General features: G+C 43.3%; 1 protein-coding gene across 1 annotated transcript in view; it reads left to right on the top strand.

Annotated features, from left to right (window-relative positions):
- CSMD1 (CUB and Sushi multiple domains 1) overlaps positions 1–20,582 on the top strand; it is a gene marked incomplete at both ends in the record, with an annotated part of 1,981,616 nt that overhangs the window by 934,060 nt on the left and 1,026,974 nt on the right. Inside the window, one exon of the mRNA XM_080796866.1 lies at positions 15,381–15,575. Within this exon, the coding sequence (XP_080652992.1) occupies positions 15,381–15,575 (195 nt within the window). The remainder of the gene's footprint in view (positions 1–15,380; positions 15,576–20,582) is intronic.

Here is a 20,582-nt window from a genome sequence, read left to right as displayed (position 1 = left end):
TCTAACAAGCAGGCTCCAAAGTATGTGGCACGGGCTGGAAAGAAGTTTGCTTCTCTGCCAGGACACAGGTTGGGCGGATGGCCTGGTCCATGCTTTGTTTACTCGGGTGTTTGTCCCTGCATCTCGGTCCTGCTCTGCGTCGTCGTAGAGAGCTCACCCCCCAGGTCCCACTCCAACCCAGGAAAAGAGGAGGTGAGGGAAACACTCCTCCACGCCGCGGGCTGCCGACTCTGTGTTCTTAGGTGGGATGAGGGGCACTGGGAATCTCTGGGGTGTCTTTCCTAAGAGATAGGAAGATTCGTACAAATTTCTGAATGCAAGATAGTTAGAAAAATGAATCCGTGTATGTTGAATTTTATATCTTCTTTAAATTATCATCTATCATAGTAACTAATTTCAAGTCAGGTCAACAATTCATCCATTAGTTAAAGTTATTGATCATTTTCAAAAAAATTAGGGCCTTCAAGGGCATCACTTCACCGTCTTGTCCAGATGAGCCTTTAGAATCCCTCGCGCTTCCTTTGTGCTGCGGATGGCGAGTTACGTGAATTCAGCTTACATATGTGTGACGTGGTAATGAGCAAAATATCATGTTGATGGCAAAGATCCACCTTCCTGATCAGGGGCTGTGAGACTCTCAGAATCCTCTTCCTGTGGAGACCCTCTCAGTGTCTCTGCCTGGTTGAAAGACGTAGTAGATGAGAGAGGAAGACTGGATCTGGTATTTTCTAGCCAGCTCCCTCGGATTTGGGAAAGCGGGCTACACAGGAGTTCATGCCCCCTGTGTCCCCAACCCTGGTGCAAAATGATCAGCCTTGCAGAGAGCGGAATCTGTCTTCTCTGTAAGACACCAGGGATCCCTGATACAGAGCTTATGGCAAACAGGTCTTTGACAATTACGTTGTATAAAAATCACATGTGTGTGCACGTAATTGGCAAAGGTCCCGTGCATGCTGTAGGAGCTCGGTGGTCAGTGCACCAGTCCAGTCTGGTTCAGAGTGGCAGGCTGTGCTGGGTCTGGCACTGCCCCCGTCCCTGGTGTGTCATACTCACGTGGTATCCTGCACACCTGTGACCTTCGAAACGCATTATAGCCTGCACCTGTGTCTCTTTGACTTTATTTGGCTACCTTTTGCCTTCTCTGTAGATTATCTTTATAAACTGGACTTCGCCGCTGCAGGAGAGCCCTAGTCCCCATTTTAACAGACTCTCCTAGACCCGCCCGCATCTACGCACGAGTCCCTTCACACTTGGTAATTCTGAGAAAATCTACTACAGTTCCGTCCAAACCAGAGTGTTTGAATCTCTTTCTTCTGTTCTTGAAATTGCGTTCTGAGCTGGGTTGCAGACAATGGGGCGTCCTCTTGGTAGTTTTAGGGTGCTTATAATTCTGCAACAGCCTTCTCAACCTTGCAGTTTCATTGAACTAAATTATGCTGGGAGATTTAACCAGCCCGTCAGCAGTGTGGCAAAATGTCAAGAAATTGCCTCATCTGACTTGAATTTGTCGTATCTTTCTTGACCCTTCACACATTAGCTGAGTTTTTGTGCAGCCTTTGTAAAACCGATGCGGAAGTCCGGGCAGCTTGCCGTTGTCCCCACCAGCCCTCGTGCAGGGGGCTGCTGCTCGGAGGGTAGGTTTGCGGTGAGTTTCTCGTGCTTCCTTCTCTCCCCGTCTCCTCCTTCTTTTCCTGGTTCTCCTTTTCCCACTGCTGCTGGGACCCGGGGCCGTGTACGCCAGACGGAAGAGACGGGACTTCCGACATCTTATGGGGACGAGCTTGTGGGTCCCCCATAGTTTCAGCTTTGTGTTGACTCTCGGCATAGTCGCGGCTCCGTGTGAGACGTGGGCCCTTTCCTAAAAAGAGAAGAAGAGGCATTTCTGATAAAGACTCTGAAATTCCACTTCTTAGGAAATCCGAATTTTCCCCCAAGGCCAATTTGTGCCTCGCCTCTTCCCTTAATTAAGTCATGTGTTCGGTACATGGTTTATAGAGTCTCCACGGAACTGTGCTGTTGCAGGTGCGGGAGAGAACGGCGAATCGGGAAACTAAGCCTTCTGCTCTCTTTCTGCTAATTCGAAACAGCGGTGGTGCCGGAAAGAAATGAGCCCAGTAAGTGATACAAAATAGTAGGAGGCAAGAATGGAGCTATTTTAGGTAAACGGAACGGGAGAGACCTCGGAAGAACGCTGTCAGCGGACCGCAGACACTCACCGCAGGAACCGTCCTGTAACGGCCTGGATCCAAGCAGGGTGATGGAGTTTGCAAAGGCCCTGAGGCGGGAAGGGGCTTTGCATCATCTAGAGCCATAAAGAAGGGCCTTTATGGCTGATGCACAATGAGCTGCGGTCAGAGAAATAGCGAGGGGCTAGACCACGCTGGGCGTTGCCATCCCCGGTCGGGGTTTGGGGTTTCTTCCGCTGCTCTAGAAGACCAGGAGCGGATTCAGTAAGGGAGCACCACGCATTTGACTTGTGTCCTCAAAGTGCCCTACTTGCTGTGCAGAGGATGGAGGGTAAAGTTCGCAGGAATAGCGACACTTGATATCAAAGAGGCTGACACAGTGGACTAGAAAAAGGAGAGGCTATGAACTTCAGGTCAGAGTCACGGAGGTGGAGAGAAGGGGTGGGGCAGGGTGCTCGGCGAAATGACTTTGACAATGGGCGCGTCTGCAAGATCCAAGGCACAGGGAAGCCTGGGAAGGCACCCCGCTGTGGGTGGGGCGTCGCTCGTTGTGTCCCTCGAGGGGGTCTGGATGGAAGGTACACAGTCAGCAGGGAGCCTGCGCGACAGGTGACACCTGAGCAGAGAAGAGGAGGCACGTGGGTTGCTCTGATGTCAGCGGGGAGGTGGAACCCATTTCCACAGTGCCGTTGTTTCCAGAATAAAGGCCATCGTTAACTGGGATCCTGGCAGTTTCCTCTAGGGGACGGCTCCATAGAGCTGCGTCCTGTCGTTGGCGAGGTTTCTGGGATGAGAAGGGAGTGTGGGGTCTGAGTCAGAGAGCAGTCCCCATCCCGGATTCCCCTCACCTGCTCATCTCTCTCACCTGCACCACAGGGTCCTGTGGGGATTCGGGGACCTAAGTCCTTGTGTCCCGGTACGCACCGTTTAATTACTGCTGGGTCCCTCCTCCTCAGCCTGAGAATTAAATTTAAATAGGTAATGTTGCTATATGTGTATACACAAAATAGAATTAACCTTCATGTTATATACTAATTTTATCCATATACTGGTTCCCTGTTATGATGGAATTATAACCAAAAGGTGTTCAGAAATTAGAAAAACTTGAAGTTTGCTACATATGTGTATATATAACTTTTTTAAATAAATGCTACCTAACATATAGTACTTGACAGAGAAACATGCTTTCCCAAAAGATGCTCTTTTTAATAAAGCTTGAGCTGTTAATATTAATTCAATCATGAAAACAGCTTTTAGGTTCAAATGAACATGAAAATCATAAATTAGTAATATACTAACACCTGGTAAGCTGAAACTGCTTATGTCCATAACTTAAATTTAAAACTATTTTTAGAAGGTAACTGCCAACACATAAAAGAAAAATTGAATCAGGTTAGACTGAGTGAAAGCCAAGAATTCATTAATTGGAAATAACATATAACACCACATGGCTTTATAAATTGTTAAATACCTTTCATTATTTTCTGTACCTATAACTACAAGCGATTTTAAAATTGAATCTTCACAAAACCCCAATTTTCTATCTAAATAAAGTGATAGAACCATTGTTTTAATTTACATTCATTTTCTTAAATAGGAATTTAATATATTCGATTTGAATTACTCAAATGTATATTTTTCTATGCAATTGATAAGAAGTGTGTGTGTGTACATGACTACAGGCATACAGGTCCTAATTTAAGAGAGTAAAAAGACAATAAAGCAATGCCCAGAGCCTGAAAGGGAAAGCACTGATGAGAGAAGCCGTCTCTTAGAATGTCTGAAAATTACCTCCGTGTATGTGGTCCCGCCTTTGTATTTTGTAGGTCACTTGTGTCCTCGTGTTTTATTTTCGTCTGTAGATCTTACGGTTACTGATTTGAGTGCCGGTTTATCTGTTGAGCATGATTCCTGCTACAGTCTTCTTCCTACAGGTAACTTGTCTGTTTTTCCAAGTCCCTGCTAGTAGCGTGTGCAATAGCGAGGCTCCTGCCGACGAAGCTGCGTGCTCCGGTCCGAGCCCTCGCTGCACCTGCTTCCCGGGGGGCCGCTCGCTCTCCTTCAGGCTCCGCTGGCTCCTCACTCCTGTGCCGCGCGCAGCATTTTGACTGGAGCATCAGGAGCTCCTCAGACCGCACCAAGCCGGTTACCCACCACCTGCTGTTCTCGCTTTCCATTGATGAGCCCGAATGCAGCTCTGTCTTAAATCACCGCGTCCTTGAGACATTTCATCGGCTCATATCCGATATAGCTGATCATCGTTCCTTCCTCCTCGTCCTGCAAGGGCCATCTCCCCTTAGGAGAGTTGGAAACAATAAGAGCGTCTCCCTCTTTGTCCCTAAGCTAGTTCACGCTACAGGTGCGGGGCCACGGTCCCAGCCCCTCTGAGCCGGGCGCCCAGCTCTCTTGCCCTCGCCCACCTCTCCACGTCCAGGTTGGCAGTAACGGGGGCACCGGCCGGAGGAAGAGCGCACTCCCCTCCTTTCCCGCCACCTTCTTTGTTACCTGCATGCAATACCCCGAAAGATTTCTGGAGCAGCTTTTCTTGTAAACCTCAAGGTAGCTCAGGTAAAACACCACAAGTAAAAACACATTAACCTCAGAGTTAAAGACGGCTAGTCTCAGATCCCATGGTGAAATTTAAAAAAATAAATAAGACCTTGGTGGGGGGAGGGTCAGACAGGCGGAAGTTCTTGGCTGAGACCAGCTCTAGGAATTGATCTAAGCTTGAGAGAGCTGCCTTTCTCAGGGGACCCTGTCCAGGGAGCAGCCCACATCGAACACTGGGCTCCGGCCTCTCTCATTTGAGGCAAGGCTGAGCAGCCAACTCAACCCCAGGGCTCTCTGTGGGCTGGGCTGATGCCTTTGTCGGGACTGCCCGGCAGTTCCTGTCCTTTTGCTCAGTCCTGTTGCCTCTCCTCCCCATGAGGTGTATCCTGCAAGCCCTTCTGGGTGAACCCACTCCCCAAACTCTGTCAACAGTGGGTCCCAGGGACCGAGGCTATAGCCTTGCTCACTTTGCTGGAGAAACAGACGAGGCCCAGATTGACTTACGCTTCCCGTGACTCCGCTGGTCAGCGGTAGAACCACAGGGAGAAGGAAGCTGCCTGATCCGGGCGCTCTCTTCCCCCCTCTGGAGGGGTCACTGGCCGCAGAACGTGGCTGTAATTACATCCGTTGGAGCCTCTTTATGGTCAAGAACCACCGAGTTTCGAATATAAGAAAGTTGAGTGGGTGTTTCTGTAGCTTGTCTTAAAGAGTGTCCTACCGAGGCAATGATAATTAGCACCGCACTCTGTTTAATCTTTCAGTTTTGCATTAATTTTCTAGGATGCTTTCTCAGAGTTCCCCTTGGTTTTCACATTTTTCAGTTTGCAGGAAGAAGCGTTGAGAAAGGCATCAGAACTTAAATATGTCTGAAATACTGGCTGTTTTGCAACATCTTAAACGTTCATAATGGATGAGTCATCCTACTTGTCATTGTATTTGTTACTATCGAGATGGAAAAGAAAATAGGATATCACAGAGGAAGACAGACAGCAGGCTAGAGAGAACAAGAACCCAGTTTCTGGTTCTTCAGCCTTTTTTTTTTTTTTTAAAGATTTTATTTATTTGACAGACAGAGATCCCAAGTAGGCAGAGAGGCAGACAGAGAGAGAGAGGAGGAAGCAGGCTCCCTGCTGAGCAGAGAGCCCGATGTGGGGCTCGATCCCAGGACCCTGGGATCATGACCTGAGCCGAAGGCAGAGGCTTAACCCACTGAGCCACCCAGGGGCCCCAGTGTTTTTGTTTTTTGTATTAAACTATCCCCAAATGATTTCTAACATTATCATTATTATTTTTTTTTTATTTAAAAGCTTTTCAATTATATCAACACAATAGTGACACAGTAATATCCTAGGGTTTGCAGAGGTGTGGGCTCACCTGTGTTCCCTCAGCCAAGTTCCTCAACCTCTCTGGTCTCACCTTCTTTGCAGATACAGCTGGAAGAATGCCCCTTTTGGAAAGTTGTGAGGATTAACATAGCACATAAAGCATTTGCTGTCTCCATGTTTCGTGTTAGGGTTTTCCAGAAGTCTGTTTGAGGTACACATAGAGACGCTTCCTTCATTCAGACTTTCACAACTCCTCCTTCCTCTCATGGGACTCCGTACAAGATTCCGCACGAGTTCTGAGGACACTGTGCTGTACCTACTTGCACACCCCTGCCCTGCCTCCCAGACAGCAAGCCACCTCTGGAGTGGGATTTGTGGTGTCTGCACACTTGCAGCCTCACCACTAATTGTGACTTGGAATGCAGTGAGGACTGCTTGGAGGAGGGGGCGTGAGATATATTGACATCTTTTAATAGTGTTATTGAGGAATAATACCTGTTTTTGTCTTTGATACTTCTTTCTTTGGATTAATTGGCTTTCTCTTCTCCAGGTGCTCATGATGGAGGCCTAAGAGATTTTTTTTTTTTTGAGATTTTTCTTTTTTTAGGTTATAAATGTTATATGCTATAACTCTCCATCTAAGCATAGTTTTTGATGCATCCCACGACGGCAGTGTGCCATTTTACCATTTCAACCTGTTCAAGTATTTTCAAATATCCCTTGTGACTTCTTGTTGAGGCGTTAATTAATTAGAAGGTGATTGCAAAGGCTGTGCAAGCCTGATTTTTTGTATGCTTGCTCATTCAATTACGAGGCTCATGTGGAAATCTCCAGCTGTAATTTGGTTTTACACATTGTTTTTTTGCGGTTCTATCAGTATTTACATCATGTGCTTTGGGGCTTTGTTATGAAGCACATACATGTTTAGGACTGCTATGTTCACTCTTTTATCATCATGAAATAAGCTTCTTCATTCCTGGTAATATTCCTTGCATTAAAACTGTTCTGTGTGCTATTAACACAGCAACTTGAGTGTGCTTTTGCTGAACATTCTGTTCTTTGGTTACACTTCCCATCATTTCGCTTCTATCTACTCCTGTCTTTGTATTTCAAGTGTGTTTCTTAAAGTCAGTGTGACATTGGACATTGCTTTATTCTGAAATCTCATCATCTTTACCTGTTTTTTTTTCCTTCTGTTTAGTTAACATGTCTAATCTTGCTTGAGCACATGGAGTACAATTATTATGCCTGTTTTAATGTCAGCTACTAATTCAACCACCTGTGTCATTTCTGGCTAAGTTTTTTGTGTTTTTCCCCCTCATTATGGATTGTGTCTTGCTTTTTTTGCAAGCTTAGTAATTTTTTTTTTTAAGATTTTATTTATTTATTTGATGGAGAGAGAGATCACAAGTAGGCAGAGAAGCAGGCAGAGAGAGAGAAGGAAGCAGGCTCCCTGCTGAGCAGAGAGCCCGATGCGGGGCTCAATCCCAGGGTCTTGGGATCATGACCTGAGCCAAAGGCAGACGCTTTAACCCACTGAGCCACCCAGGCGCCCCAAGCTTAGTAATTCTTGACTGGATACCAGCCCTGGAGAATCTTTGGTGGGTGTGGGATATTTTTGTATTCCCAAAACCGTTCTTGCATTTTCTTTTTGGATGTAGTTAAACTTCTTGTATCTGTCCGGTCCTTCCTGGGACTGCTTTTGAAGACTGGATGAAGGGTGAGGGGAGTTGAGAGTCCGGGGTGGCGGTTGTACGTAGGTGGTCACTCACAGCCGGTCTGTGCAGGTGGGGGCCCGGCTGCACGGCCCCAGCAGGGAGTGGTAGGCGTCTTGCTGGCCTCCCCCTACTCTGGTCTTGTGCTTAGAAGATTTCTAAGTCGTGATCTAGGTAGCACTTACTCTAGAGTGATTTTCTTCCCCCACCCCTGAGCTTTCTCAGTACTCTGTTCTCTGCTCAGTGCGTGTTGAAGATTTCTGCTGTTTGCTGGGAGGCAGTCTGCTCAGCCCCGAGAGCATTCTGGGCACTATTACCTGTTAATCTGTTGGTCATTCTTCCACTAGACTTGGGTAATTGTCCTTACCTGCATAGGTCAGTACTCACCTGGAATGCAACAGGGCCCTCGGTTGTTCTCTGGGTGCCTCCCTCTGTCTGTGACTTTTAGCTTCTTTGACCTGCCCCATTCTCTGTCGTTTCTGTGTCTTCATTCGGGGAGACCGCTGGGTCAGCCTGGGAGTCCGTGCCCTGTGCAAGTCTGGGCATGCAAGTCTCTCCAGGCAACAAAGCCAGAGAAATGGTAGGGACTGTCTCATCATCTCAGGGATCGTGTTCCAGCCGTGCATGATATCCAGTGCTTTGAGGGTCGGTTTTTGTTTTTGTTTTTGTTTTTCATAAATTTTGACTTATTTTTCCTTAACTTGGTTAAGGCAGGAAGGTAAATCCAGCCCTTGATACCTTAACTTAGTGGAAAGAGGAAGTGTTCTAGTCAGTTTTAAATCCTTCCTTATTTGAATTACCAAATGAGCCATGACTGACAAAGAGTTTGGAGCTGTTTCCTAGAGCTGTTTCAATTTAATTGAATTTGTTAACCACCCTTCATGTTACTTAGTGTGATATTAACCTCTGGAATGGACGCGTGATCCTCGTTACATGGATATCACGTGTTAGCCAGCGGCGTGGTATTTGGGCAGGGCAAATGTCATTCTGAGCAGGCTTTGCACTGTTGCTAGTAACCTTGCTCTCATTAAGGGAACGTGTTCAAGGGCTTGTGGTCATATTTGTTTAAATTTCCTTTACAGATTTTAGAACTACTTTCACCTTATCTTTTCACAAATATTGAGACATTCGTAACCAATGGAACATTCATTTGTTGAATATAAACTTCACTTCAGAGAAGAAGAAAGAAAAATGGTCTTAAAAGTGATTTACAAGTTAATGAACATGTCTATAATCCACCATGTGGCTGGAGGATATGCAAATGGCCCTGGTGAAATTAATGTACATGTCATTTCCTTTTTGATGATTCCATGACAGTTGAAAAGTACATCTTGTGTTGCTCCTTATTGCTGTGCTCTTTTTGCATATCAATCTCATGATGAATTTTCAATCTTTGATATTAGCAGGCATCCACGTGTCCATGATTATTTTTCAGTTTGACTCCTGAGCTCTCTGTTTGGTCTTACTCTCAACTTTTGCTCATTTTTCTATGGAGTTGAATGACTGCCCGGCTCCTTAATTTTGGATATTCTAGAGGATTTAATCATGGGTTCCCAACCTCTTTTCCTTCAGCTTTTTCTACTCTTACTTCCCCAGTCAGAAGAAACTTAAGGACTTTTGTGGTCCTTCTTTTCTGGTTGACTCTAGAGTACACCCATGGACACACTCCACGGATTTTAAAACAAAGAGTGTAATCTGTTTGAACAAAAATGATCATGTTCTCATATTGCATCATTGGTCATCATGGTCCTATTCATGCATTCTCTTTCGTTGGGTCACCCTAGGAAATTCTTCCTAAGTTGCTGCTTCATCCTCTCCATTTTTCATTTAACTCTTTTTGTACTAATTTTGCAGTAACTTATTCCTGGATTAATGCCTGTGTTGTTTGAGATAGCCAAGGCCCCGCTGTAGCTCCAGATTAGAAAAATTTAGACAACGTCTGCCTTTGACTTAAAAATAGAAGACCCTGAGGGGCGCCTGGAAAACTCAGTTGGTTGAGCATCCAACTCTTGATTTCAGCTCAGATCTTGATCTTGGGATCATGAGTTTGATCCTCTTGTTGGGTGGATCCATGGTGGGTGTTGAGTCTACTCAAAAAAAAAAATAAAAAAAAAAAAAGACTATGAAAGAACCCATTGCACAAAGTTAAGTGATATAATAACCCATGTTATTATATCAAGCAAATCTCCATTGAGAACACTACAGATTTGAAGACACTTTATTATTTCTTTTGATGTTGACATGTTTGTAAGAAAGTTTATTATAGTGCTGAAGAATAGAAATTCTGGATCAGGCATTTGCAAATCCTACCACCAGTACTTCCAGCTGTGTGGCCATGGAGAAATTACTTAACTTCTCTGTGCCACAGTAGCTTTCTTTACAGAAATAGGATAATAGTAGTACTTACTTCATGCATACTGTTAATAAATATAAACCATGCCTAGCTCATATGTGTAAGTATTAGTATTATTATAACAAAGCAGGAATAGTAAAGTAGAATTAATATGGCTAAAAATAGAATGGGATGTCTTTCTCCTTGGTTGCCCATTTTAACGACAATATTGGTTCCCACGGACTTTTACTAGCTTTGTCGTTTCCGAAGTCGGTATGTATTAGAAGCGCTGCACACTTGTAAGTTTCTGTTATTTCCCTGAAACTTCCATGGCTCATTACATCTGGGGAAAATCAGAATTGTGAATGTCTATTGACCCTTCCTTCTGTTCCGGACATCCTGCTAACTGTTCAATCTGTATTATTTCCTTTTGCTTCCCACACACCCATCCATAGGCTTTACACGTCATCTCCCCATTCAAGACACAGAAACTGAGATTTGAGTCATTTGCCCCAAATTACAGGCCATTTCTGAAGTGGAAACACAAGTCTGAGAGCCCATCCCCTTCCCATAACCCAGCTCAAGATAGACTTCCCTTGCTGAATGTCCACTGCTACAACTGCTGCCCTTAGAGATGAACTTTCCTTTCGAATCTGGCCAAACCTTACTACTTTTCACCTTGAAATGTGTATAAAACTCACATTGTCTTTTAGTTCAGTCCTGGAGCTCCTGTCACTCTTCAGAGTAATAGTTTTCATGCAGCATTTCTTCCTCACTGTTCCTCCACCGCGAATAGTGACTGGGAAAGGCGGTATGTGTTATTGGTCTCCTGAGCAGTCCTTGGGGTTTTCTTGCGCCACGACCCTCTTTCCATCCTCCTGCTTTAGCAGCCGTCCATGATTTAGAGAGTTCTGTACTGAGAAAAGAGGTCAGGTGTCAAGATTTGTCAAGATTTATGGGGTTTTTCCAGTTCCAAGATTTTTAAAGTTTCTGAAAATTAGATAACCCTATTTTTCTAATCCCTCCCCAAGACTGTGGGAGGGAGCGCAAAGAGGCATGGACACCCACATCTCCTTAGTTTACATTTCAAGTGCTGTGTGTCATGTGGGCACTCCAGGTTTTATTTCCTTAAGCTGCAGGGAGACTCCTAGAAAGGCAAAGTGTAAACAAATCATCTGACATACACCCTCTGGGACCCGGTTTCCAAACGATTACGCCCAGTGACATTTCATTGATTGTGCGCAAGCTGTGAAAAATGCTGCCTCTCCCCCGATGGATTTCACACTTCCATTCACTAGCCTTTTGTCCCGTTCAGAATGAATACGAATGCTCTGTTTTATTTCAGCATCATTGTGGTTTTGCTTTTCTCCTGGAAAAGGAGTTGATAGGACACCCATTTCATCACTTAAACAGTCGGGGTCAAGGTTCTAACGAAAGCCTAATGAAGTTCCTGAGTTGTGACCAAGACACTTGCCAAACCAAATGCGTCAGGGAGGGAATTTCCGTGAGTGTAATTAGAATGGCAGCCTGTGTTTCAAGCCCTGGGTGTGCAGATTTGGCTTCGTGCGGTCTGATGGAATGAGACCTGCCTTGAGAAGGAGGAACTGTGCCCAGAGCTCCTTTCAAGAAATGCTTTCCCATTACCAAATGTATGCGCTGGGTGCTGAATTCCCATTACCCAAATAAGAATTTCTTTCTTGAAGCATCCATGGGAAAGAGTGCAAATTACTTCAAGAAAGGATTTAAGGGAATTAAAATTAGAGTTCAAGTCAATTCAATAAGTATTTACTAAATACTTAATGTGCGCTCATTACCATGGGAGACACAAAGGGACATTCACTATCTTCAGGGGAACCGGGTAAAAAATTAGTTAAAATGAAATTGGCAGAAATGCCATTTGGATGGAGTTTATGTTAAATTATTCTTTCCCAGCCCCTGGATTTTTGTGTGTTGGCAAGTTTTACATGCCGTTGTCTTAAATCTTCGCGTAGACCTACAGTTATTTTCATCGATTCTTTACAATTTAGGGTATTCTGATCATGGTTAATTGAATTGATAATGCTTTTATAATGTGCCCACTTTTGACATTTTGTTGTTTATAACCGAAAGTGAATCTTTTCATTCATCCTCAGTTATTTCTACTTTCTCGCTGGCATTGTTCACATTTTTTATCATTTTTTCTAAAATCAAGTTCATTGGCAGTAAAATACTCATTCCTCAAATCATAAATTTATAACCTCGTCCTACCAACCAGTGACACTAAACTTTAAAAGTTAGTGTTTGATCACTTTTCCCATCTGCGCGGCCCAGACCCAGAGAAGCCCATCTCTGCCCGTGGCTCTAATGGGCATGGCTGGCATCAGTAGCGCCACCGTCTCGCTGGCAGTCAGCAGCTGCGCTTGAAGAAGACCCTTCGTCTACACTGTTTGGGCTGCCGTGTTCATCGTAGGCACCTTCCATTGGCTCCTCTGTTTTCTCTGGCGGTCAGTCACTTTGAACATCCGTATTACAGAGCCCTCCCCTAGCTTGATGACCCAGAATGGCCAAAATTATTGTTCTGAATGCCCACAGTTGTCTGTTTCCAATGCTGTGTTGAACTCTGTTAGAAGTTTTAAGACAGAGGCCCACTTTGGGAGATCCCTGTTTTCAGGAATGATTTTTCTTTTTTCTTTTTTTTTTTTTTTCTTTATCCTTTAACATTTCAAAGTCCATGCAATTCCATGCTTCCTAGCAATGTGACTGCACAGCCAACTTTTATGTATGACCTCTCCTTCACTTTTCTTTCAATGTAATAAATAGGTATTAAATAGAATGGCGTTTGCTCATGAAGCAGCAACATCGTGTGGAATATTTCATATTGTATTTCTGTTACTCTGGTCTTTCTGTACAAAAGTCAATTATGTTATCTGCGCTAAAGCTAGTCACTGAAATGATTTCTTGCTATTCTCAATAGAGAGGTAGATAGAAAAGTTGTATCGGTCACATTTAGCTTTCAGAGTAGCTTATGGGGTTTTTTCACTTCTGAAAGTAATCACACACTGTGGTTCTCTATAGCAGGTTTTAAAGTTTTTGATAGATTTACATTGATTACTTTTGTCTTTGGGGAAACAATTTATCTGGACACATTTTAAAGTGAATCTGTGTACCTTCTAATAAGTCTTTGTACCATTTAATGTAAATAATAAAGGTGTCTTTGAAAAAAACAAGATGGGCAATTGGCTAGTTCAGCGTGTTCATCGGCTGCCTTTGGCTCAGGTCATGGTCCTGGGGTCCTGGGATCCAGGGCCCCATCGGGCTCCCTGCGCAGTGGGGAGCCTGCTACTCCCTCTCTCCCTGCCTGCTGCTCCCCCTGCTTGTGCTCTCTGTCAGATAAATAAGTAAAATCTTAAAAAAAAAAAAATGCAAGGAAGGATTTGTGAATTCTAAATACTCTTGGAGCCGGAAGGGTAACACCAGAAGCACTCCTGTGTACATATCCCCCCACCCCCCTCTCTCTTTTCCCATTGGTGGAAACTCAGCCCCCGCCTTCCCTGTCTCTGGCTCTCAGACCCCCAGCTCTGCTGCTGGGCAGACGTCCTTGGTCGTGGACTGAAGCGGTCCTCCTAGCTAAAACTGAGACTTTCTACCTTAGAAGGGTTAGAGACCGAACAGTGTTTTTAAACACTTTTTTAAAAAACAAATTTATTGCCTTAGTGATAGTGAATGTGGAATTAAATACAGACTTTCTTTTTGTATAAAAGACAAAGAAGATTGTAGATTATAGTGAATTTTTCTATTGTGTTGTCTAAACTAACAGGTTTTTGCAGACTGGTTTCACAAACTTTTTTTTAAAAATCTAGAGCTGAGCATGCTTCGACTATGTAAACTGATTTCATAAACATGTCAATATTACATATTGAAGTTGTAACATTTGTTCTCTAAGTGTTTTTACGTAGCTTAGTTTGTACCTATTTAATGATTTTATAATAATAAAAATCATTTTAGAAATCACTGAAATTCCCTTCCCATTCATTGGGAAAGTTTTATTTCTCAGTTTACAAACAGAGTAAGCAATATTTTGCATTCCATTATACACATATATCAAAATCCACCCCAGATCTATGTTAAAAATAAAAAAAAGAGTACAGATATAAAATAATTTGTTTATTGGAAATGCTTTTTTGGAAATCATTTTTCAAAAAGATTTTATTTATGAGCAGGGGAGAGGCAGAAGGAGAGGGAGAAGCAGAGTCCCCACTGAGCAGGGAGCCAGACCTGGGGCTTGATCCCAGGATGCTGAGATTAGGACCTGAGCCAAAATCAGGTACTTAACTGACTGAGCTCCCCCCCAGGGGCCCCAGAAATCATTTCTCTCTTAAGTGGCAGGCCCTTGGTTAATTTCACTACTTTATGATAGCTCTGACTTAGTGATCAGATGCTAAATTTAAACCAGAAAATGTAGATAGGAACCAACACTCATCAGCTTGATCAATTTAACCTAACAGTGAATCAGTTAAGTTCAAAATTATGTTCTGAGTATGGACTGCCATCCTGTTGAGGAGGTTTCAAGGCACTTGAATTAGGCAGAGAATGTTCTCCGCATAAAAAGTGAGCAGGTCCGGAAACAACAGAATCAAGGCTTTTTTACAGACTTGCTTCGTCAAAACTATTATAGATAAAACTTTGTTGTCAACCAGACACTATATATGCATGAATCCTAACAGCCAAGTGGGAATATAATAGTGGTGTGATTTTTTTTTTTTAAGTCTGTTAGATTAACGAATGAAATCTTCACTTTATTCCTTAATTCAGTCGTCTGTCCAACAAACATTTACTGAACATTGGTTAGTGATGTGTATTTGGTGGTGTTGGTCCTAAAGGAATAAGGACCAATGTGATATGAATATTCATTTCTGCTGTATTTCTGATCCCACGTTTTCAGATGTCCATATCCCCACTGTGTCACCCGGCCACTAACTGCAGGCGACTGTAGGATCTCCTAATTAGAGAATGATCTAGAGGTCATCAAGAAGGCAGAAGCTAAGCAGAACTGTATTTTTCCCTCTCAAACTGCATTTATTTTTAACTTTTAAAGGATCTTTCAACATGGTTAAATGGTAGATATTCTAAAACATGAATATATATTCTGTTTTTTCAGGCAAAATGAAAATGTGTTTATACTGGGTTTGCTAATCTGAATCATTCAAATGCAGTGCGTGTTTTGGGGTAAAAGTTGATCTCCATAGAAATATTTTTAACTTTTCTGTTTTTTTCTTTTTTTTTCTTTCAACAGTTTTACCTAGCCACACATGTGGAAATCCGGGGGAAATCCTGAAAGGAGTTCTGCACGGAACAAGGTTCAACATCGGGGACAAGATCAGGTACAGCTGTCTCTCCGGCTACATCTTGGAAGGCCACGCGATTCTGACCTGCATTGTCAGCCCTGGGAATGGTGCTTCGTGGGACTTTCCGTCTCCATTCTGCAGGGGTGAGTCCCAGATGACCAGATGGCGTTAGCAACCCAGAATCAATACATGGCTTTGATACTGGTGGTGTAAAAGTTTCCACTAAGTGAAAAGAATTCGCCTCCCATTGACTCCTGGCACGCCAGCTTATTCGTTCCTAGAAGTCGTGTTCCACGTGACCCAAGTTTGACAAACCCAATAACAAACTTAGATGATGCTCCTTAAATACCCGTGTTTTTCTTCCTTCTGTTTCTCAAGTTCATGGCCTTCTGCATAATGTTATCCTTTGCTGTCCTAGCATTCTAGGATTTACTATGCACATTTATGTACTTCTTGATTTGATGGCTCCTTTTTGTCTTTTTCCTCCTTGAAAATGACAAACACGCCTTGATAATTAAAGGATCCCTTTTAAGGACTCTTTCACCTCTCTTAGACCTTTGAAACAAGGTGACTGTGGAGATAATACTGTATCCAAGTGCTCAGCGACATGATTTGGGGCGATGTTAGAATTTCTTTCCTGACACACCCTGTGATTTTTAACCTTTTCCATAACATTATTTTGCTGCTCCCATAACTTTAGGGAAGAGCTTACTGTAACTCTTAAGTTCTGAGTCTCCTGAGAAAAAAACTCATCTTAGGGTTTCAAAAATAAAAAGTGTGGCCAACCTTTATGAAGGCCTTAATGGGAGGCCGGAAAACGTGCTGCCCGCTTTACTGGGATCACACCGATACTCACAGCAGCCATGGCAATAATAACTCTAGACACTCGTTTCACAGATAAAGAAACACAATTTGTATTTCAGCATGTCCCAGAGACGGGCCGTGGAGGACGGGTTGAGGCTCACAGCCACATCTGACTCCAGTCTGGGCTCAAAGCCGCCGCGCACATCCCCAACCTCAGCTTCGACACCTCGTAGGGCAAAGCCTTGTCACCCACGGGCTTCCCATTCCGTCCGTGCTGCGTAATGGGTACATTGCTAACTCCTTGCGGGATGGCCTATTGCTTCCCGCGCTCCCGTCCTGCTGCTGTCGCCCCTGCTGGATGCTAGTCCAGACTGATCGCTTCCACGGTTTCCCGTCTCACCTTCCCAGGCCAGTGTCCCATGGCAGATTCCTTTTGCAGTGGAGGAATCCGAGGTTAAGAAATGTGACTTGCCCAAGTGCTCTAGCTCACAGTTGATGGAGTTCAGGCACAGTGTGTTCCAGGGATTCCTCCACCCTGGAAGAAATCCCGTTCGGAATATTTTCTATTCCAAGTGTCTCTTTTTCCTCTGGAAATGCTTATTTCCTCTGCATGTTTCTAAAGTCCATTATCTCTCTCCCTCTTTCTCTCCTTTCCCTTACTGCTATTAACTGTTTTCCATTTTGTCAAAAGACAGTGTACTCAACATCCAGGCCTTGGTTCCATTGACTTGTTCTTCTTACCGATTCTCCTCAACTAACTGCTGACCCTGCCACCAGGCCCTCCTAAATGCCGGCTGTCTTCCTGGTCCCACCGTTGTTCCCTCTCAGTAGGGAACCATTGGATATTAGATAATAAATAATAGAACTGCTGGGTGGTAGGCAACAGAGCTCCGGGTAAACACTGGCGCTCCTGCAGCTTCGCTCCCTTATTCCCTGTGTGCTCGCTTTCCCCTTTTGAACCGTCCTCCACTCATCTCCGTTCCCACTCTGGATGCTCATTTCTCTTTCTCTTCACCCAGACCCCCTTCACGTTGGTCCCATGAGCTCCCCGTGTAGAATCTCGGCGTCCATCCTGTGTTCTACTCCCTGACGGTCCTTCGCAGCACACATGGCTTCCTCGCCACCTTTCTCCCTCGGCCAGACCCCTTTAGGGACTCAGCAGGAGTGACGTGCCGAGTCTTCATCGTGGCTACCCCCATGCCCCAGGACAGCCCTGGCTTGGCTGAACGGCGAATGTCGTCTGCCAGTGCTCCCGGACACGGGCTGACACCTTTCTCCCCACATGCAGCGTTCTGCCGGGGCTCCCGGGCGCTGGCTTTCCTCAGAGCTGCTGACGGCAGCGTCTCTTCTGCCCCGCATTCCTCACACCCCACTAAGAGCCAGACTTCACCATGCAGGGAGGGTTTATACCACAGAAACTGGCAAACCCAACCCACCAGTTATTTTTTTATTCTCCCAAAGAATGCCTTCCCAACGTACTACTCCATGCTTACTCCCAAACTTTTACTGTTTTTATCCTATTACACAGTTTACCTGTTTATCTCCCTTGGGGTCATAAATCTTATGAATTTATCAAGTTTACACTGAAGTCCCAATTTCTTACTTTGCAACCTCCTTTGAGCTTGCTTCAAAAACAAGTCCTCTTGCCACAGCATTGATTTTGTTACCACTTTATATTTGAACATACTGTCTTAACATTGTTTCTTGAATTAGTCTCTAACCTCCCAGGAGATAGTAGGGAGTCATACAGACTTTGTGACTATACCCTTGATTTCCCTCTACATTAAAATTTAGCCTGGTCTGTAGCTCTTTCCCCTTACTGCTACCCCTGATTCCCTCCGGGACGTGATAGAGATGTAGAACTATGCTGAGTACTACATAAGGAGTCATTACAAGCTTGAAAATGCAAGAAGTCAGTATTAACAGTGGCCATAACCCCTTCTGTCTTCCCCAAGGAGTTTTCTTCTTAATCGAAGGGTCTTTACCAATTACACGATTATAAACCTTATAAAGTCAAAGTTAATATAACTTTAAGCCCATAATCATTCTTATTCTGTCACCAATTTATTAAATTCCAACTATATTAATATACTTTTGTCAAGATAAATATTTTTTCCCTTTATTACAGATTATTACATTTATGCCTCTCTTTTGCTTTTCCCAGTGCTTGGGCTGGTAGCAAATTCAAAAGGCATTAAATTAGATACAATTATTTTATGAAGCAAATTTGGAAGCTGCAACAGTGTGTCATCAAATTGGGTAACTGAATCATCAAGAAAAAAACGATGACCTAATTCTTATAAATGTGTAGACAGCATATCTAGGGAAGACATAAATGAATTTCGGTAAAGTGGGCTTAGATGATTTATAAAAATGAAATGAGTATATTTTCTGCTTCTCCACCCTTCCAGCTGTTTAGTTCCAGGAATCCCTTGATGGCGCTACTAACCATAACACCACTATATCCCGTTACAATGTTTCTTGCGAGAGCTGAAAAATTTACATATTAACTCTCAGGGACGGCGTTTAACCTGAACAATGACTCCTAAAGGTGTGTATCATTTCTAGAGTCGTGATACTCTTTTAAAAAAGATGGCAGAACCATATATTCAATAAAATTAGGACATAATAAAAGAGGAGACCAGCCGGCTCTGCTTAAAATGATTCCTCTAATTCCTATGACCTGCATCAAACTGACTTGTTTCCAGGGTGAGAGTCTAGGTTTTCTTCTTCTGGGAGGCCTCCCATTTCAGTCTTCCTCATTTATCCTATAGTTTTCAACTTAACATCTGTATCTTGATTTCACTCCATTATTTCTTATGGCTCCTATGGTCTCTGCCAGTCTTGCAAAGATTTGCTGTTTCTGCCTGTGCAAGTATGGTGGGTACGTAGTGGAGAAATACAAAGGGGGGAAAGAAGGAAGTAGATAGAATGAATAACAGATGCTCTCAGCTTAGAATTTAAGTGTCATCTTCATTTTCTTTATGCTTCCCTCACTGTATTATTAAATCAAAAAGACTATAACATCAGGGGCCAGGATATATCACATATTACTTTGGTCCCCAGGACACAAAGAGAAGAGATGGTTCTTGAATGGGAACTGAACAGCAGGGTGTTGTCCCCAGATTTATGGCACGATCAAGAAGGTAAAAAGGAAGTAGGTAAAGATCTGCATTTGGTAAATGCTCCTTCATGAGAAACAATTTATCTGATCCAAAACAACCCCATGAGGAAATGGTCCTCACCTCCCATCATCCTAGCATGAAGTGGGTACGGCCCTCCTTACTGCCTCTCCGTAGACGCTGCAACTCTCCGATTCTGGACCTCACTTTTTAAGTATCAGTGGGATCTTATGTCTGCTGCCTTATTCCGTGATGACAGTTGCATGGAGGGTAGGGAGATATGAGAGACATTTGGGGAACTTAGCTATGGCTGGGCATAGAAGAGATTAAGATAGCTTAAGTTTTGTTTTATGCTTTGCATAAATGACAGGGCAGCTGCAACAGGTGTGTGCTATTTGAAATAAGCCAGCTCCAAGAACACATAGTCCACTCCAGCCAAAGATGCATGCTCTTTCTTCCCTAAACATCACCTTTGATGTGCCTCAATGCTTTCAATGATGGAACACTTTGTATTTGCAAAGTGCTTTATAAAATAACTTTTAGCAGCTATTACAGACCTGAGATCCCTAAAGTAATAGCTGTGGACATTATCAATTATAAGTGGTCTTAAATACCTTATGTTTGTCTATTCTGCACTTATAGATTAGTCTGTATTAACATTATGTGCACAACTCCTATGAACTCCCATAGAAAGGCATCTAACAATGGCATTTATATAATTTCAATTTGCAAATTTGCTGAAGTCCATAAATTCATGAACCTGTTTGTATCTCCAATCACCTTGAGATGTAGGCAGGGGAAACACTGTTATTCTTGTAATAAAAGAGAGGAGGTTTCAAATTGTGCTGACATAGGTTATAAATTTGGGGCTTGGACAGTATAACAAGACAGTTGATGATATCATCCTGCTTTTACTAAAATTTATTTACTAAAATTGGCATATATAATAATTTAAAAAACAGTAATAACTTACTACTTACTCTAGTAAGTAATATAGTTATAGTAAGTAATATAACTATAGTTATAGTAAGTAATATAGTTATTACTTACTATAGTAATAACTACTATGAAAAGAAACACCCCATTGAAACTACCATTATGCCACAGATAGTTTGATAACGTTTGACTGCTTTTTAAAAAATTTTTTATTTTTTAATAAACATATAATGTATTATTAGTCCCAAGGGTACAGATCTGTGAATCGCCAGGTTTACACACTTCACA

The sequence above is a fragment of the Martes martes genome (genome assembly GCF_963455335.1).
Source record: "Martes martes genome assembly, chromosome: 2".
Lineage (NCBI taxonomy): Eukaryota > Metazoa > Chordata > Mammalia > Carnivora > Mustelidae > Martes > Martes martes.
Note: the sequence above shows the minus strand (reverse complement) of the source record. Positions and strands in the feature narration are given on the sequence as shown.